At 46.3% G+C, this 18,237-nt stretch overlaps 1 protein-coding gene across 1 annotated transcript in view; it reads left to right on the forward strand.

Annotated features, from left to right (window-relative positions):
• ADGRD2 (adhesion G protein-coupled receptor D2) overlaps positions 1 to 18,237 on the forward strand; it is a 49,303-nt gene that overhangs the window by 5,777 nt on the left and 25,289 nt on the right. The window contains exons 5-14 of the mRNA XM_087944266.1: positions 5,262 to 5,357; positions 5,791 to 5,876; positions 7,328 to 7,609; positions 9,093 to 9,204; positions 10,618 to 10,752; positions 12,105 to 12,219; positions 15,060 to 15,165; positions 16,149 to 16,204; positions 17,468 to 17,594; positions 17,853 to 17,956. Coding sequence (XP_087800392.1) covers positions 5,262 to 5,357; positions 5,791 to 5,876; positions 7,328 to 7,609; positions 9,093 to 9,204; positions 10,618 to 10,752; positions 12,105 to 12,219; positions 15,060 to 15,165; positions 16,149 to 16,204; positions 17,468 to 17,594; positions 17,853 to 17,956 — 1,219 coding nt within the window. The remainder of the gene's footprint in view (positions 1 to 5,261; positions 5,358 to 5,790; positions 5,877 to 7,327; positions 7,610 to 9,092; positions 9,205 to 10,617; positions 10,753 to 12,104; positions 12,220 to 15,059; positions 15,166 to 16,148; positions 16,205 to 17,467; positions 17,595 to 17,852; positions 17,957 to 18,237) is intronic.

Genomic DNA, 18,237 nt, shown 5'->3' on the forward strand with positions numbered 1-18,237 from the left:
TAAGCTTTCAAGAAGAGGCTGGACTGCCATCGGTCAGAAATTGGTGTAGGGTCTCCTGCGTGGGTGGGGGGGTTGGACTAGATGACCTACAAGGCCCCTTCCAACTCTATTCGGATTGATTGATTGATTCAACCTGAAAATAAGGAGAAATTTTCTGACAGTGAGAGCACGCAACCGATGGCACAGAAGTTGCCTTCGGAAGTTGTGGGAGCTTCATCCCTGGAGGCTTTCAAGAAGAGACTGGACTGCCATCGGTCAGAAATGGTGCAGGGTCTTTTGGCAGTCCTCTTGGAATTCAATTTGTGAAATTTCTTTTTCTGCCTCTTCCTCTTTCCCTCTAAAATATTCTGTGTAAAGCTTTCTCAATTGAGTCAATTCTATATCTCTGTTCTTGCCATGTGAACATTAAACCTTCTGGAATCAGCCATCTATAATTCATCTCTTTTTAAAGTAGCATTTTGGTCAGGAATCGGTATTCTCTCCTCTTCTCATCTCTCTCACTCTTCTGGGTACTTGTTTCAAGACCACAATCCCCTTGTCTTTGTATTTCAATGTTTTCTCTCTTGCACTTGTGAAATATTTGTGTTTTAATGGCTTTCTTTGTAAATCTGATGTGAACTTTTCTTGGTAAGCTATTCCTCATTGCATATCTTGTGAAGACTCAATAGACCTCATCTATTCCATCCATCATCTTCTCTTCAGTTATTTCCAAAGCTTCAGCCAATATTTCTATCATTATCTCAGCTAGGTTTTGTCCCTTTTCTTCCTCTATGTTTTGGAATCTAAGATAAAATTCTGATCTGTCCATCTCCCATCTCAGCATACCACTTTTATCTTGTTCAACCACAGTTAATCTGTTATCAATATCTCCAATCTTCTTGTCTCTTTGTTTATCTTCTTCTTCAATTTTTTGGAATCTCTCATCGTACTTCATCATCATTTGTTGGATGTTCTCCACTTTTACATCGGTTTTCCCTGTTCTTTGTTCAATATTCTCTGTTCTCTTTTCAATATTCTCTGTTCTTGTTTGAATATTTTGAATTCCTTGCATAATCATCTGCAGGGTCACTTTTTCTTGTTCTTTTTCTTGCCATAGCATTGTCTGTATTGATCATTGTCCTGCAGATGGTGGAGAGGAAGAAGTAGAAGTTGAGGAACCAGGGGCTGTTAATTTCCTACTCATTTCAAGCAATTCAAAATCTTCAGGTTCTTCTAGACCTTAATCCAATTGCGAAATAACCAATTGCAATTCCAAATAAAAATAGTAGGAAGAAAGAAGCCAAATAGTAATAATAAAAAAAGAAGAAGAAATTCTTCAGGTTCTTGTATACCTTAATCCAATCGATTGGTTAGATATCAAAAAATTCAAAAATTCGTAAAAATTCAAAAATGAAGGAAAAGACCATAAACACATGCAAAAAAGAAAAAGTTGTAAAATCCTAAAAAAGGTGGAAAAGTGAAAAATAAAAAGCTAAAAAAGAGAAAGGGAAAATTCTTCAGGTTCTTCAACACCTTAATCCAATTAACAGGTCTCAAATATAAAAGGATGCATAAGAGAAAAAAAGAAGGCCAGAAAAATAAACAAAGAAAAAAAAAAAGTCAATATGGAAGGTAGATGGAAAAACAAAAATACCAGGGAGGGGGAGGGAAAAAAAGGGAAAAAAGGACTACTCCCTTAAAAAGAAAAGGAAGAAAATCATTAATACTAAAACGTTTCCTTTAAAATAAAGAGCAAGCGTAGAAATTTAACTTCCAAAGACAAGAAGAAAAAAAAACAAAGACAAGTTCCAAAGAGCCAAAAATCCAAATAGCTATTACAAAAAGTAAACTGATGAGGAGGGGTAGCGCAGCTTAGAAAAAATAAAAAGAGCACACTGCACTTTGTTTTATTATCCAAGGCTCTTGTTATAACTCTCTTCTCCAAAGACTTATCACCTTTTCTTTTCGTATAAGCTTCAACACCAGACTCCAGCTGTTGATGGAAACCCAGAAGAGCACCTGCAATAATACTCTCCCATGCTCTTCCCTCTATCTTATCAAATAGCAATGTCCTTGAAAAGAAGTCTCAGTTCTTTCTCAGCTTTGTCTGCTCAAAAGAGAAATAGAATATTTCCAAGCCTCTAGTTCAGGGGTGGGCAAACTACAGCCCGCGGGCCACATCCGGCCCGTTGGTCTGTCCAATGCGGCCCGCCCCTGAAAAAAAATCGCTGCCATTGGTCTGTCCAATCCAGCCCGCCCCTGAAAAAAAATCGCTGGGCGTGGCGTATTGCCCTGTGCTGCGTGGCCCCCAAAGCTGCAAAACAGTGCAGAGCGATCTAGGGGTAGGAAAGAAAAGAAATTTGCAAAGGCCTCGGCTGGGAGTTCGAAATCACCTTCGAGTGCGACCTCTCCGAAGGTGAGTCCCCGCCGATCCCCCTTTTTTTTCCGGGGCTTCCAGGCTTAAACTTTGCAAAGGCAAAGCTTGCAGGCTGGAGCGTCTTCCCGCCAAGGAGCAGGAAGGATTCCACCCGGTGGGCGGGCGGGCTGCTTAAACTTTGCTCGGGTGGCACTTTAAAAGCCTGCTCCCAGCACCCGAGCAACTTCCCAGCAACTTTCGGCTTCCTTTTAACTCGTGGGCACTCGCGCCTGGCCCTGAGTCGCGCGGCAGAGGAAGCCCGGTGGGCGGGCAGGCTGCTTGGAGGAGGCAACCCGGCGGTGCTCCGGCAGCAGCAACAGGCAGTTTCGCCCGGGCTCCGCTCAGGTGTCCGGCTGGGGCTGTCAGGAGTTGCTACCGCCGGCGCAGCTCCGTGTGGCTCCAGTCCCGCGTTGCCTTGGGAAGGAAAAGGCAAAACCAGGAGCCGCTGAGCCTGAGCCTCCGGTGCCGCTGCTCCGTTGCAAAGCACCGCGCGGCTCTTCCTTTTGCCTTTCCTTCCCGAGGCAACGGGACTGGAGCGCGCTGAGCGCCGGCGGTAGCAACTCCTGACTCAGGGGGCCTCCGAGGGGAGGGGAAGGAGGAGAAGAGGGGAAGGGGGCGATTCCCAAAAAATCTTGTGCTGACCCGGCCCGTCTGTCAAATTTTAAAAGTCAATGCGGCCCCCGAGCCAAAAAGTTTGCCCATCCCTGCTCTAGTTGGCAGTGTTACAAAGTTTATTTTGCTTTCACTTTCCCCCTCCTTTTCCAAGCAAAATATAATAAGAATTAATTAAAAAAGAAAAAGATATTTTAAAAAAATAACTAAAAAGGAGTCTCTAGCCTAAAATATTATAAAATCAAAAAGGAGAAAAAGAAGAGAAAAAAAGAAGAGAAAAAAACCAGTCCAGTTTCAAAATATAAGATCGTGTGTAAAAAATCCAGCAATGAGAATATAAACTTTGACATTCCTGTTTAAAATCGCCGCTTAGTCACTTCTGTCAACACTTTTACAGCTTCTTTCTTTTCCTTAGGGTGTCCTTTCAAATCTTAAAATAAAGAAAAAGTTCTCACCAAACCGGCACACTCTCTCTTTCCGTTCTCTTTCGTTTCGGAGCTGTCCCAACTTCAGCAGCTTTCATGGCTGCCTCTTTGCCGCTGGCAAAAAGAGCTTCTCCTGGATCTACCAGGGACTTTGCGGTATCCCTGGGATCAGCAGGATGCACTCTTTACTTTCACCGTCTCTTCAGGACAGTTTAGATCCGATTGGACCGTCCAGGAGCAAAGATATCGGCAGTGATCTCAGACCTCTGACATCGCATGCCGTATCGTCGGGACGCCAGCTCCGCCCCATGGGTCCATGGAGACTAGAGAAGGACATTCCTTGAAGAGGAAACGCTTTGGTTGATCTCCCAGCTCTTGGAGAATCCAGCTCCCTTTCTAACTCCTGCTCAGTCCGGTTCTTGTCAACAAACTCCTGCTCAGTCCGGTTCTTGTCAACAAGGGTTGTGTTTGTGTCTCTCTCCTTTCCTCTCCCCCGTGGATTACAAGCCACGTGGGGCAATCTGGCCCCCGCAGATTGTCACAAGAGGTCCCTGTCGGCTGGAAGAAATTTTATGATTTAAATCTTGAGTTACGTCCTGGGGTGGCGGGGTCTGTGGCCATGGACGGTGCCACAAAATGTATTATAAAGGGGGCCCGTGGGGAAGAAAACGACCGAGAGCCACGGATGTGGGCCAAGCCAAGACCATGAGTTTCTCTTCCCTGCAGTTAGAGAAAGGATAGTGCGTGTCAAAATAGCCATAGCCCCAAAAGGAGCCAAGCTGCACAGAGTTATTAAATTTGCCTGGGTAAGGATGTCACATATGCTTGATTTTTCCGCTCCATGGAAAGCTCTGCTTTTTCCTTTCCTCTGATCCGTTGGAAGCGGAATTCCTCCAGAGTCTGCCTCCAAGAGATTTCCTTGGTTACTCTCGAGCGGTTTTGCCTGCTTCCCTCACTAGCATGAAAATAGAATGCTTGTAAACATTCTGCAACAGAATAACAGAGTTGGAAGGGACCTTGTAGGTCATCTAGTCCGACCCCCCGCCCAAGCAGGAAACCCTACACCATTTTTGACAGATGGCAGTCCAGCCTCTTCTTGAAAGCTTCCAGGGATGAAGCTCCCACAACTTCCGAAGGCAACTTCTGTTCCACTGGTTGATTGTTCTCACTGTCAGAAAACTTCTCCTTAATTCCAGGTTGAATCTCTCCTTGATCAGTTTCCATCCATTATTCCTTGTCTGGCCTTTGGGTGCTTTAGAAAGTAGCTTGACCCCTTCCTCTCTGGGGCAGCCCCTCAAATGTTGGAAGATGCTGCCATGTCTTCACTAGACTAGCCATGACCAGTTCCTCAACCTCTTTTTTCTAATGCAGTGACCAAAACTGGGTGCAGTACCCTAGGTGTGGCCTTACTAAGGCTTTACAATGGGGTATTAGTACCTCCCTTGATCTCGATTGTATCCCTCTGTTAATACAACTTAGGATTGCATTGGCTTTTTTGGCTGCTGCTGCACACTGCTGGCTCCTGTTTAGCTGGTTGTCCACTAAGACTCCAACTTCCCTCTCACAGTTACTTTCCCAGCAGCACAGCCAATAGGATGGAGTGGGTGCGGCCCACCAAGAGAAGTAAACGGATTACAAATTAACAGAGGGAACTTGGAGGTCATCTAGTCCAACCTTCCGGCCAAGCAGGAGACCTTACACTGTTTCAATCTCGTCTGGAAAGTTTCCAGTAATGAAGCCCCCACAATTTAGCAGATCATCAAGTGTGTTATTGGTGCCTTTGATGGGTTTTGGGTTAATCTTACCAGGGGTTTCACGTGCCTCCACAGGCCCCGTGGAAGAATGTCGTGTTTTCCAGGTCTCCCATGGAAGCCAACACGGTCCCTGCTCTGCAATGTTACCTTTTGTCTGTCGCTACAGAAAAGGTAGGTCAGTTTGGAGGGGGCCTCCGCCGTCCCCAAACCGGCATGCATGGGGTTGGGTTGTTTGGTTATAAGCTTGAGGAGACCTGGATTCAAACCACCATAAGTAGCCAGCCCTCTGCTTACAACAGTCATGGTGTCTAAGCCATCGCGGTCGTAAGTCATGACCTTGTAAAGATAGGACCAATCTGAAATTTATGACCTGGTTTGCGTTGGTCAATAAGCCATGGTTGTTCTAAGTGAACCAGTGCCATAAGTTGAAGACTACCCAAATTGAGACCCAGGATGAGTTTGGGCCAGTCGTCCCTTCCTAGAAAGGTAACCTATATAAAATGAAGACCTAGAAAGAAACAAACGAGAAATCAAAGCAAGGATGAAAATAGCTGGGCATCGAGGAACGACCCAGGCCCATCTGTCGTCTTTTCACCCCGTCCAGATCTTTACTTCCAGCTGAAGAAAACCCAGTCAGAACCTGTCCCGCTGTTCATCACTCGCGTGAACGCCCAGGCCAATACGACAGTGGTAAGTCTAAGCGATCAACCAACGGGGGTTACCTCTCTCAGATTCCTGGGAATTGCTCCTGAGGTCCAGCTGGAGCAGAGGCAGGTATTCAGCAGGTTCTGACCGGTTCTGGAGAACCAGTAGCGGAAATTTTGAGTAGTTGGGAGAACCAGCCAATCCCATCTCTTCTCTGCCTCTGCTGATCGGCTGGGTCTCCTTTGGTTGCCCTGCACAGGAGAACGGAGCTGGAAAGCAGGTTAGTGGGGTGGGGAGGGATTTTGCAGCATCCTTCCCCTGCCACGCCCACCAAGCCACGCCCACAGAACCGGTAGTAAAAAACTTTGTATACCACCACTGCCCCAGAATCCCCTAAGCAGTTAGCACTGGGAATGGAGGTTGCGTGACTCAAATTAAACCGCCCAACGATGAGACTAGGCGAAGCCAGAAGGACCCAAGCCCCCAACTCAAGGCATGCTGGGTAACATGGAGGGGGGTGCTAGCCTTCTAAGCCCTCCTTAAACATCTTTCCCGTCCTCCCCCCTCCCAAAAATCAAAGGGGGATCTTGAGCAAGGGCAGCTCAGAAAGCACTTGGCTCAATGCTTGTAAGGTTTGCAGTAGGAACCCAAGGGGAGAAGGGAGGTCTCTGCAGAGGTGGGTATTCAGCCGGTTCTGACCGGTTCTGGAGATCCGGTAGCAGAAATCTTGAGTCGTTCAGAGAACTGGCCAATCCCGTCTCTGACCGGCCCCGCCAACCCCATCTCTTCTCTGCCTCCCATTGAGTCCCGGCTGATCCGCTGGGTCTCCTTTGGTTGCCCTGCCCAGGAGAACGGAGCTGGAAAGCAGGTTAAGTGGGGTGGGGAGGAAATGCGGATTTTGCAGTATCCTTCCCCTGCCACGCCCACCAAGCCACGCCCACAGAACCGGTAGTAAAAAAAAAAAATTGAATCCTGGGTCCAGTTTTGGTCACCACCTTACAAAAAATGATGTCGAGACTTTGGAAAAAGTGCAGAAAAAGAGCAACTAGGATAATTAAAGGCCCGGAGAGAAAAACCTACGAAGAATAGCTGCAGGATTTGGGTATGTCTAGTCTAGAGGAAAGAAGGACTAGGGGGGACATGATAGCAGTCTTCCAGCATTTAAAGGGCTGCCCCAAAGAAGAGTTGGGGGTCAAATTATTTTCCAAAGCCAGGACAAGAAACAATGGATGGAAACTAATCTAGGAGAGAGCAACCTGGAATTGAGGGAGGACAATGAGCAGTGGAACTGCTTGCCACCAGAAGTTGTGGCTGCACCATCACTAGGGGTTTTTAAGAAGAGACTGGACAGCCACTTGTCTGAAATGACATAGGATCTTGTGCTTGAGCAAGGGGCTGGGCTAGAAGACCTCCAAGGTTCCCTTCCAACTCACTCATTCTATTCTAAAGCTTGCCCAATGTCCTTCTCTAACTCCAGCCCTCTTCCCCTTCTGCAGATTCCCGAGAACGTCTTCCAGGCAGATGGCCAAGGGGTGACTCTTTCAGCGGCCGCGAATAGATTGAAGGTCGTGGAGAGGGTCCTGTCTGAAGCCCAGCCTCCTCCTCTGGGTGCCTCTTCTCTCCTGGGGCTCTTCCAGCTTTTGAAAGAGGCGTCTGAGGTCGAGGTGGAAGAACCAGGCCAGCTGGGAGCCCTGGAAGAGCTGGGCCGGCATTACGTGGAGATTACAGGGAGGATCCTGGAGGAGGAGAACACAGATGATTGGTCTGAGATCAAGCCGGTAAAAATAACAGCATTGGGGGAAGGGTCTTCGAGAGGCATCTAGTCTGCTAATGAGAGGAGGTCCATGGGATAGAATAGAATAGAATAGAATAGAATAGAATAGAATAGAATAGAATAGAATAGAATAGAATAGAATAGAATAGAATATAGGATAATATAGAAATAGAATAGAGAATAGAATAGAATAGAATAGAATAGAAGAGAAGAGAAGAGAAGAGAAGAGAAGAGAATATAGGATAATATAGAAATAGAAGATAGAAGAGAAGAGAAGAGAAGAGAAGAGAAGAGAAGAGAAGAGAAGAGAAGAGAATATAGGATAATATAGAAATAGAATAGAGAATAGAATAGAATAGAATAGAATAGAATAGAATAGAATAGAATAGAATAGAGAATAGAATAGAATAGAATAGAAAGAATAGAATAGAATATAGGATAATATAGAGAATAGAATAGAATAGAATAGAATAGAATAGAATAGAATAGAATAGAATAGAATAGAATATAGGATAATATAGAAATAGAATATAGAAGAGAAGAGAAGAGAAGATGGAAGGGAAGGGAGAGGAGAAAGAGAGAAGAGAATATGGGAGGGAATAAAATAGAATAGAAGAGGAGAGAAGAAGAGAAAGATTAGAACAGAACAGAACTAGGAATAGAAGAGAAGAGAAGAGAAGAGAAGAGAAGAGAAGAGAAGAGAAGAGAAGATGGAAGGGGAGGGGAGGAGAAGAGAAGAGAATATGGGAGGGAATAAAATAGAATAGAAGAGGAGAGAAGAAGAGAAAGATTAGAACAGAACAGAACAGAACTAGGAATAGAATAGAATAGAATAGAATAGAATAGAATAGAATAGAATAGAATAGAATAGAATAGAATTCTTTATTGGCCAAATGTGATTGGACACACAAGGAATTTGTCTTCGGTGCATAAGCTCTCAGTGTTCATAAAAACTATAAGTGATATATTATGATCATAATTGTCATAAATGTATTCATCAAGAATCCTAAGATGCAACACTTAGTGATAGTCATAGGATATTAAACAAGCAATCAAAATCATACAAGGAAACTAAATAAAACAATATAAATTGTAAAGATACAAGCAACCAGGTTATAGTCATAAGTAGAAAAAGAAATAGGTAAAAGGAAGGATGAGAAGAATAACAGTAGTGCAGACATTGCAAATAGTTGGACGGTATTGAGGGAATTATTTGTTTAGCAGAGCGATGGCGTTCTGGGAAAAACTCCCCTTGTGTCTAGTTGTTCTGGTGTGCAGGGCTCTTTAGTGTCGTTTTGAGGGAAGGAGTTGAAACAGTTTTTGTCCAGGATGTGAGGGGTCTGTAGATATTTTCACAGCCCCTAGATCTGACAGATTTCTGCCCAACCACTGATCAGGATTATGCTTTGCATGGAGTTTTGATCTAGCTGGCAACTGAGATACGAAAGCTGAGGTGACCCTCTTCCAACTGTTCCTGTCTTCTCCAGATCATCGGGGGACCCATGACGGTGGTGGAAAATGTGGACAAGATGGCTTCCAGCCTCCATCAGCTCCTGAGCCCCGAAAGGGTGAAAGTCACATTTCACAGTAAGAATATCGGTAAGTGAGACCAAACGCTTTGCCCTCTCTGTTATGGGCCACGTCCTTGGTCCCGTGCAAATGTTTGGGGCGAAGAAGGTTTTCCTGGGGGTGTTATTAGAGGACCTTTTTCCCTCTCAGGGAATTCTGGGAGTTGAAGTCCCCTTCTTAAAAGGACAAGAGGTTGAGAAATGCTGATCTAGCACACAATGCTGGAATCGGTGGTTTTAACCGATTCAGAGAGATGGAAGGGACGTCGTGGGTCATCTGAGGGCAGCTCCTTCTCATCTGGGGTATCCTCCATCATCCCCAAGGATCCCCAGAGAGCAGGACAAGAAATAATGGCTGGAAACTAAACAAAGGGAGAAGCAACCTGCAATTAAGGAGAAACTTCCTAACTGGGAGGAAAATTAACCAGTGGAACTGCTTGCCACCAGAAATGGTGGGTGCTTCATCACTGGAGGTTTTTAAGAAGAGACTGGATGGCCACTTGTCTGAAATAGTATAGGTTCTCCTGCTTGAGCAGGGGGCTGGACTAGAAGACCTCCGTGGTCCCTTCCAGCTCTATTATTCTATTCTATTCTATTCCTATTCCTATTCCTATTCCTATTCCTATTCCTATTCCTATTCCTATTCTGTTCTGTTCTATTCTATTCTATTTCTTTTCTTTTCTGTTCTGTAATTCTATTCCCTTCTATTCTATTCTGTAATTTTATTCTATTCTATTCTGTAATTCTGTTCTATTCTGTAATTCTGTTCTATTCTGTAATTCTACTGTAATTCTATTCTACTGTAATTCTATTCTTTAATTCTGTTCTGTAATTCTACTGTATTCTGAAATTCTACTCTATAATTCTATTCTATTCTATTCTATTCTATTCTATTCTATTCTATTCTATTCTATTCTATTCTATTCCTATTCCTATTCCTATTCTATTATTCTGTTCTATTCCAATTCCAATTCCCTTCTATTCCATTCCGTTCCATTCCATTCCATTCCATTCCATTCCATTCTATTTATTCTATTCCTATTCCTATTCCATTATTCTGTTTTGTTCTATTCTGTTCTACTCTATTCTATTCTACTCTACTCTACTCTACTCTACTCTACTCTACTCTACTCTACTCTACTCTATTCATCCTTGGTCCCGCATCTCTAGATGCTTTGGATGCTCTTTTGGTCAGTGGCCACAAGAGGGTGCTTCTTCTCATGTCTTCCCTTATGTGTTTTTCATGGCTCTCATAAAATATTTGAAAATTAATTTAACTTAGGCAGGCGCCATTTCTACGCAGGGTGCAAGGTGCCCCTTATTTTTCTCAGCATGGAGAGGAACCCCTTGCAAGGCCCTTGAGCAGCCTCGTGTAGAAATATTATGGGGGTCCTTCCATGCGTGCCCAACGTGCATGCCCAACGTTGGGTCTCCCTGCTTCCAGGGATCGAGGTGCGACGGGCAGAGCTGGGCCCAGAGAGAGCTGGCGGGGGGGCCTCCCTGATGCCAACCCACCGCTGGGACCAGCTGGATGCGATTGAGATCCCAGCAGAGGAACTGGAGCGCCTGAGAGTGAAAGGTAAGGTCACGGACAAGGGCAGGTAGGTTCTCCAAAATGTCCTCCCTTCTGTTTGAAACTTTGTGCCAGAAAAAAAAAATCTACAAGGGCTGTTTTGAAGAGGTCCAAAGGAGACACTTAGAATGGAAGAACTCCAGAAAAAATTAACAGGTACCAATAAATATTTGTAGTTCAGGGCTGTCAGACTTCTGAATGGAAAATAACTTGATGTCAACATAGTATGACAGACTTGCAGAGCTGGCGCATTGGGCAACAAGGTTACATAATATAATAAGATTGGGACAGGGTTAGGGGCTTCTGTCCTCACTGTGAGTTGTGTGTGTGGGGGTGCATGAAAGGAGGCTCAGCCAATCTAATTGTACACATATATTCTGACAATAAAGATAATAAATAATAATAATAATAATAACAATAATAACAATAATAACGATAATAACGATAATAATAATAATGAAACGAGGGGGTCCTTGGTGCTCTCTGAGTTTGGTAGTTTTCTTGCAGACGTTTCATGACCCAACAAGGTTACTGCATCAGTGTTGGAAGGGAGTGGACTTTATGGAGGGGGCAGGAGGAGGAGGAGGAGTTGGGCTATGGGGTCTTTGATGCACTCTGAGTAATTTCCTTGCAGACGTTTCATTACCCAGTTAGGTTACTTCCTCAGTTTTAGAAGGGAGTGGGCTTTATGGAAGAGGTGGGGGGGAGGAAGAGAATGACTGTGGGGTCCTTGATGCTCTGAGTGATTTCCTTGCAGACGTTTCATTACCCAATTAGGTTACTTCATCCGTGTTAGAAGGAAGTGGACTTTATGGAGGAGGAGGAGGAGGAGGAGGGAGGAGGAGGAGGAGGAGGAGGAGGAGAGTTGGACTGTGGGGTCCTTGGTGTTCTTGGAGCTTGATTGTTTTCTTGCAAACATTTCATTATCCGATTAGGGCAGGGGTCCCCAACCCGGTCCGGACGCCACCGGTCGTTTCTGGACAAGTCCCGGGTGGTTGGCTGTTCTTGAGAAAGCTTGATTGTTTTCCTGAAGTCGCAAACATTTCATAGGGCAAAATGGGATACTGGATTAGGGTACATCATCAGTGCTACAAGAGAGAGTCGGTTTGTCTCTATGCTTATATACAGTTCCTTCTAGCACTGATGATGTTCCCTAGTTTGGGTGATGAAACGTCCGCCAGAAGACCACCAAGCTCAGAGAGCCCTCAAAATTAAACGGGGGGCGGGGGGGAACGAGAAGGAAAGGACCAGGTGGACTTCAACGGGCCTTGATTAGCCTTCTGCTTGGACCTCCCATCTTCTCGCCTTGAGCTTCTGCACCACCAGCTCTTGACTTCCCGTCTTCTACCTTTCTCCAGGCCTGCGTCAAATCACCCTCACCCATACTTGGTACAGCTATGGAGCCCTCCAGCACCTTCTCGCCAGCAGCAGTGCTGTGTTCAAAGACGCCGCTGTGTCCGACGGAGGACGGAGGTGGGTCCCTCACCACACGGATTCCTTGGTTTTGGAAGGGAACCGAACAGCATCATTCGGCCCATCGTTTTTCACTTCCATCCACCATGCGTGGATACAGCATCCAATTTGGGGTGTGGGGAGGTTCCAATCCTCAGTCAATCAATCCATCAAAATAGAGCTGGAAAGGACCTTGGAGGTCTTCTAGTCCAGCCCCCTGCAATCAAGCAGGAGAGCCTATATACCATTTCAGACAAGCCGCTGTCCAGTCTCTTCTTAAAAACCTCCAGTGATGGAGCAGCTACAAGTTCTGGAGGCAAGTCGTTCCACTGGTTAATTGTCCGCCCTGTTAGGAAGTGTCTCCTTAATTCCAGGTTGCTTCTCTCATGGATTAGTTTCCATCCATTGTTTCTTGGCCTGCTCTCTGGTGCTTTGGGGCAAGCCCTTCAAATCCTGGAAGACTGCTATCAGGTGGACTTCAACGGGCCTTCATTAGTCTCCTGCTTGGACCTCCCATCTTCTCGCCTTGAGTTTCTTCTGCGCCACCAGCTCATTCTTCTTTTCTCTAGACTTAGCCAGACCCAAATCCTGTAACCGTTCTCGTTGTGTTTTAGTCTGCAGGCCTTTTAATCATCTTCGTTGCTCTTCTCGGCATTTCTTCCCCTCAGAGTCTCAACGTCCATCAAATTCACAGCAATCCGAGCCTCCCAACTCCATCCAGGAGAGGTTGGCGGAGCTTCCCCTCCCAATTTTCCTGATGGTGGGATTACCTGCAAGGCTTTCTCCTCACCTGGCAACTTTGGAGGAAGACCCGTCTTGCCCAAACCGCCCTTGCCTTTCTCGCTGATGGGCACAAGAGGGCGCTGTTGCTTTTCTTTAAAAAAAGAACGAATGAGCCAGGAGGGACCCTGGAGGTCTTCTAGTCCAGCCCCCTGCTCAAGCAAGAGAACCTATACCATTTCAGACAAGGGTGGTCCAATCTCTTCTTAAACACGTCCAGTAATGAAGCACCCACCATTTCTGGTGGCAAGCAGTTCCACTGGTTCATTGTCCTCCCAGTTCGGAAGTTTCTCCTTCATTCCAAGTTGCTTCTCTCCTTGATTAATTTCCATCCATTCTTTCTTGTTTTCTCTTCTGGTGCTTTGGAGAATAAGTTGACCCTCCCTCTTCTTTGTGGCAGCCCCTCAAATACTGGAATGCTGCTATCCTGTCACCCCTTAATTCTTCTTTTCTTCAGACTAGCCAGACCCAAATCCTGCAGCCCTTCTTCATATCTTTTTGTCTCCAGGCCTTTAATCCTCTTAGTTGCTCTTCTCTGCACTTGTTCCAAAGTCTCAACATCTTTTTTTGTTTTTTTTTTGTAACGTGGTGACCAAAACTGGTTGCAACATTCCAGGTGTGGCCTTACTCAGGTTTTATAAAGCGGTACTAACAGTTTATGTGATATTGATTCTATGCCTCTGTCTATACAACCAAGGACTGTGGTGGCTTTTTTGGCTGCTGCTGCACATGGCTGGCTCATATTCAAGCGATCGTCCACTAGGACTCCAAGATCCCTCTCACAGTTACTGTTTTGGAGCCTAATCCATATTTATACCTTTGATTTTTCCTGCCTACATGTAAAACGTTGCTTTTCTCCACATTGAAATTCATTTTGTTGCGTAGGGCCCCTTGTTCAAGTTTGTCAAGATCTATTTGAATCTTGAGTTTGACCCATAGTGTCATATTTTCTCACGGCTGGGCACAAGAGGGCACTGTTACCTTTTAAAATCCCACCTTCTCTCCCTCCCCGCCTTCCCCCCCCCCAAAAAAACCCCAATTGCTAGGAAAAAAAGGACAAGAGAGGACAAATTATTGTGAAATCTCCAAAACTTTTGTTGGGAGATTTAATTCTGCCTAAGGGTGAATTGAACGGGCCTCCCCAATCTGATTAACCTTTTCAGTTTGCTTCGTTTTTACTGTTTAGTCTCTGGGTCTTTCATCGTTTTAGTTGTGAAGAAGAGCAATTAAGATGATTAGAGGCCTGGAGATTAAAACATGAAGGAAAAAAAAAACGGTTGCAGGAACTGGGTCTGTCTAGTCTAATGAAAAGAAGGACTAGACATCACACGACAGCAGCCTTCCAATATCTCAGGGGTTGCCCCAAAGAAGAGGGAGTCAAGCTATTCCCCAAAGCACCTGAGGGCAGGACAAGAAACAATGGATGGAAACTAACCAAGGAGAGAAGCAGCCTAGAAATAAGAGAATTTTCCTGATAGTTAGAACAATTAACCAGTGGAACTCCTTGCCTCCAGAAGTTTTAAATGCTCCAACCCTGGAAGTTTTCAAAGAAGAGATTGGACAACCGTTGGTCTGAAGTGGTGTAGGGTTTCTTGTCTAAGCAGGGGGCTGGACTAGAGGCCTTCCAGCTCTACTCTGATTGATTGATTGAACCAGAAGAATGGCTTGCTTTGTGGGTGCTCCATCAATGGAGACTAGACCGCATGAAGACCAACTGTGCCCTGGAACCCAGAAGAGCAATGGGTGGAGAGGTGGCTCTGCGTGCTACTTCTGCCACGCATGTCCTAGGTTTGCCATCACAGGAGGGACTCTCCTGCTTGACCACGGGGTAGGACTAGAGGCCCTTCAGCCCCCCCTTTACACCGTGTTATTCCTCCCTCCGTTGAGAAGATGGGATGGGTGATTAAGAGTTGATTGACGTACAAGATGGGGTCCTGCAGGTTTCTGGGGAGCTTCTGGGGGTGGGGTGGGGTGAGAAACATCGGGCCCCTTCCCCAATTTTCCCCTAATGTCCCTGTTCTCCCTTCTTCTGCTGGTGGGGGCGCAGAAGCTGCCACCCAGCCTGCCATCTTCCTCCTTAGGCATTTGAGCACCCAAGTGGCCTCTTCCATCATCTCCTCCAGCTTGGTCAGCAACTATGAGGAAATCAGCACGTCCGTGCGGTACCGTCTCCGGCACCGGGTTCAGGTGAGGAGGGCTTTGGAGAAAAAAGGGAAGAAGCTATGGGGGAAGGTAGGAGAAAAGGAACGTGGGAAAGGGGTTCCGAAAGGACCTCAGGCTGGTCCATTTTCTTCCACCAAGGACCGTGTTTCCTTGAAGTGAAACCTCTTCAAAGAAAAACAAAGAAGGTCCAGTTACCTCTTGGAAAAAAGGTCATCTTTGGGATAAAACCATGACGGATAATCCGCAGAGACCTTCAGTCCCAAAGGTCCTTTTCCCAAGAGGTAACTGGACTTTCTTTGTTTTTCCTTGAAGACATGTTGCTTCTGATCCAAGAAGCTTCTTCAGCTCTGATTGGACTAGTGGCAGGGATGGGCTGCTGGGGGGATTGGCAGGGGTTTGGGAAGAGCCCCTAGCTAAGATTCTGTGCACCCCCAAATCTCACTCCTTGGCTGGCCCTGCCTACCCCTCCCCTCCCCTCTCTGGCACCCCCACGAGGCCCATTTGGGATGCAGGTAAGTGCAGGGCCCACGCAGAATCCCACCCCTGGGTGGGAATGGAAGGTCAGCATCCAGAATCCACAATCCAGGCTTTTTTTGAGTTTCTCAAGATCAGCACGTCCCTGGCATTTTTTTCTTTAAACAAAACACCAACATCCTGTTTAGAAGGTCACCCCAAACTTCAAGGAAGGGGCACCGTGGGCCTTAGTTTGTGGTTGAAAGGAGCACGGCCGCCTTCATGAATTAAAACAAGACCTTTTCCTTCGCGTATAACCCAAAAACAGCAGGGAGATTTAGGGGAAATCTACGGCTGGTGCCATCCGGTCAACTTATCAAGATGAAGCCAAGGCTTTGCGAAGGAGAACTTCCAAGAAACCCACAGCCGAGCATTTTCGGGTCAGGACGAGAGCTCGCCTGGCCAGCATCTCTCCACGATTCCCTTGCCACAAAGGCATTCTCTCACTTTCTTTAACTTCTTTCTCTAACTTTCTGAACTTTCTTTCTCCGTAGGCTTTAGCAGACCAGCTTGTAGAAGCAGTGTGTGCTTTCTGGAACTTCAGCAGAAGGTAGGCGGTTCGGAGGTGTCCCCCAGTTGCAATTTTGAGAAAAGGCAAGGAAGGAAAGAAAGAATTTGGGGACATGGAGTAGACCTTGTTGATAGCCTTGCAGATTTCACAGAGGGCCATCTCTTGAAAGTTGCAGCTGCCTAATGAGGACAGATGGAGACTTCAATGGACAAATTGTTTGCCCCAAAGTCTACATGGCTTCCTGCTAAAACCTTCCTCCTAAAGCAGACTGAACCCAGTGTTTATCTGCGTCCACCATGCTTCACCCTGTTGTAGAAGACCTTCTTGAGAAGCGGGCGGGGTGGTGGTCTTCAAACTTGATAGCTTTATGACTTGTGGACTTCAACTCCCAGAATTCCTCCTCCAGTCATGTTAGTTGAGGAATTCTGGGAGTTGAAGTCCACAAGCCTTAAACTTGCCAAGTTTGAAGAGCCGTGTGCTAGAGTCTCAAGTGTTTCTCCACCTTGCCAAGTTTAAGATGGACCTCGACTCCCAGAATTCCCCTGAGATACTTCTTGAGAAGGTTTCAGGTGGAGAAAGACTGCCATAAGACCTGTAACCCTTAAAGCAAGGGTCTTCAAACTTGATAGCTTTAAGACTTGGTGGGCTTCAACTCCCAGAATTCCTCCTCCAGTCATTTTTAGCTCAGGAATTCTGGGAGTTGAAGTCCACAAGTCTTAAACTTGCCAAGTTTGAAGAGCCTTGTGCTAGAGTCTCAAGTGTTTCTCCACCTTGCCAAATTTAAGATGGACCTCGACTCCCAGAATTCCCCTGAGATACTTCTTGAGAAGGTTTGAGGTGGAGAAAGAGAGGAAGAGAAGAGGGCAAGAGGGCCAATCCTAGCTTTTCCCTTCTTTCGCCTCTCAGCTCATTGTGGGAGGCTTATTTTTTACTACCGGTTCGGGTGAACCGGGCCAAACCGGTAGCATACCACACCACTGCTATGAACCCACTGCAACAGCAACCAACACAACCCACCCAACCTTCTCTGAAAGTGGTCTGTTAACTGCATTGCCCCACAAGTACGTCACACACAACTTAATCGCTCAGTCGGGGACCCCAGTGGTTAGGTTGCGTTTGAAGTAGATGAACCAGGGAAGGTTTTTTTTAAGGAAAGCTTTTAGGAAAGGAGAATGAGAGTTGGATCAAGGTCTGTGGAGATTGTTCTCCGCTCCTTTTCCATGGGCACCGTCCTTGGGGTGGGAGGCAATTTGGGGTCTGGGGTTTGAGCATCTGGGCCCAGAAGGTTTTCCTGTTTTTCAGTCCTGAAGGTGTTGGAGGCTGGTCCACCAGAGGTTGCTCGGTGTCTTCTTCTCAGGAGGATCTAACCACCTGCACCTGTAACCACACCACCAACTTCGCAGTCCTGCTGCAGGTCTATGAAGTTCAGGTTAGAAGGGGGTCGGGAGGTCTTCGTTCCCAATGGAGGAAGATACTTCTTGGGGGCTTCGGTGGAACCATGGGGAGAACATGGACCCACATTTGGTTGGAGAATCCTCCCTTTTCCAGATCTTTTCCCTTCCCACCCCTGTGCAAAACCTGATGACCCAAGAGCCAAGAGCTGAACTGGCCCATTGCAAGGAAGCCATAGAGGTGAGCCCTCAGGGGCCACCTCACTCCTTGATCAGGTTGTCTCTGTTTCCTGCAGAGGAGCTTAGAGGAAGAGTCCACGCTGAAGACCCTGACGTTTGTGGGCTGTGGCGTGTCCTTCTGTGCCTTGATCGTCACCTTGGTGCTCTTCTTAGCTGTTGGGTAAGTCTGAAATAACACAAATGGACACACGCTTATCAAGTCAGCTTCCTTGCCCAGCTCCACATGGCCTCTTGAAACCAACCAACCAAGTGAGCTTTGTTCCCACAACCTTCTGGAACATCTAACCAAGATAAAGACTTGACGGGTCATGGGAAGGCATCCATGAGGTCCTTCCTTGGCCTGGATGAACCACTTGTGTGAGTCCAGATTCAGAGTGGGAAGGGATCTCAAAGAGACGCTGGAAGATCCCTTCCCCTAACCCTCTCAAGGCCCCATTTAGT

Source organism: Notechis scutatus, chromosome 15 (assembly GCF_049901735.1).
Source record: "Notechis scutatus isolate UNSWTSFEM ecotype Mainland chromosome 15, rNotScu1.2, whole genome shotgun sequence".
Classification (NCBI taxonomy): Eukaryota; Metazoa; Chordata; class Lepidosauria; order Squamata; family Elapidae; genus Notechis; species Notechis scutatus.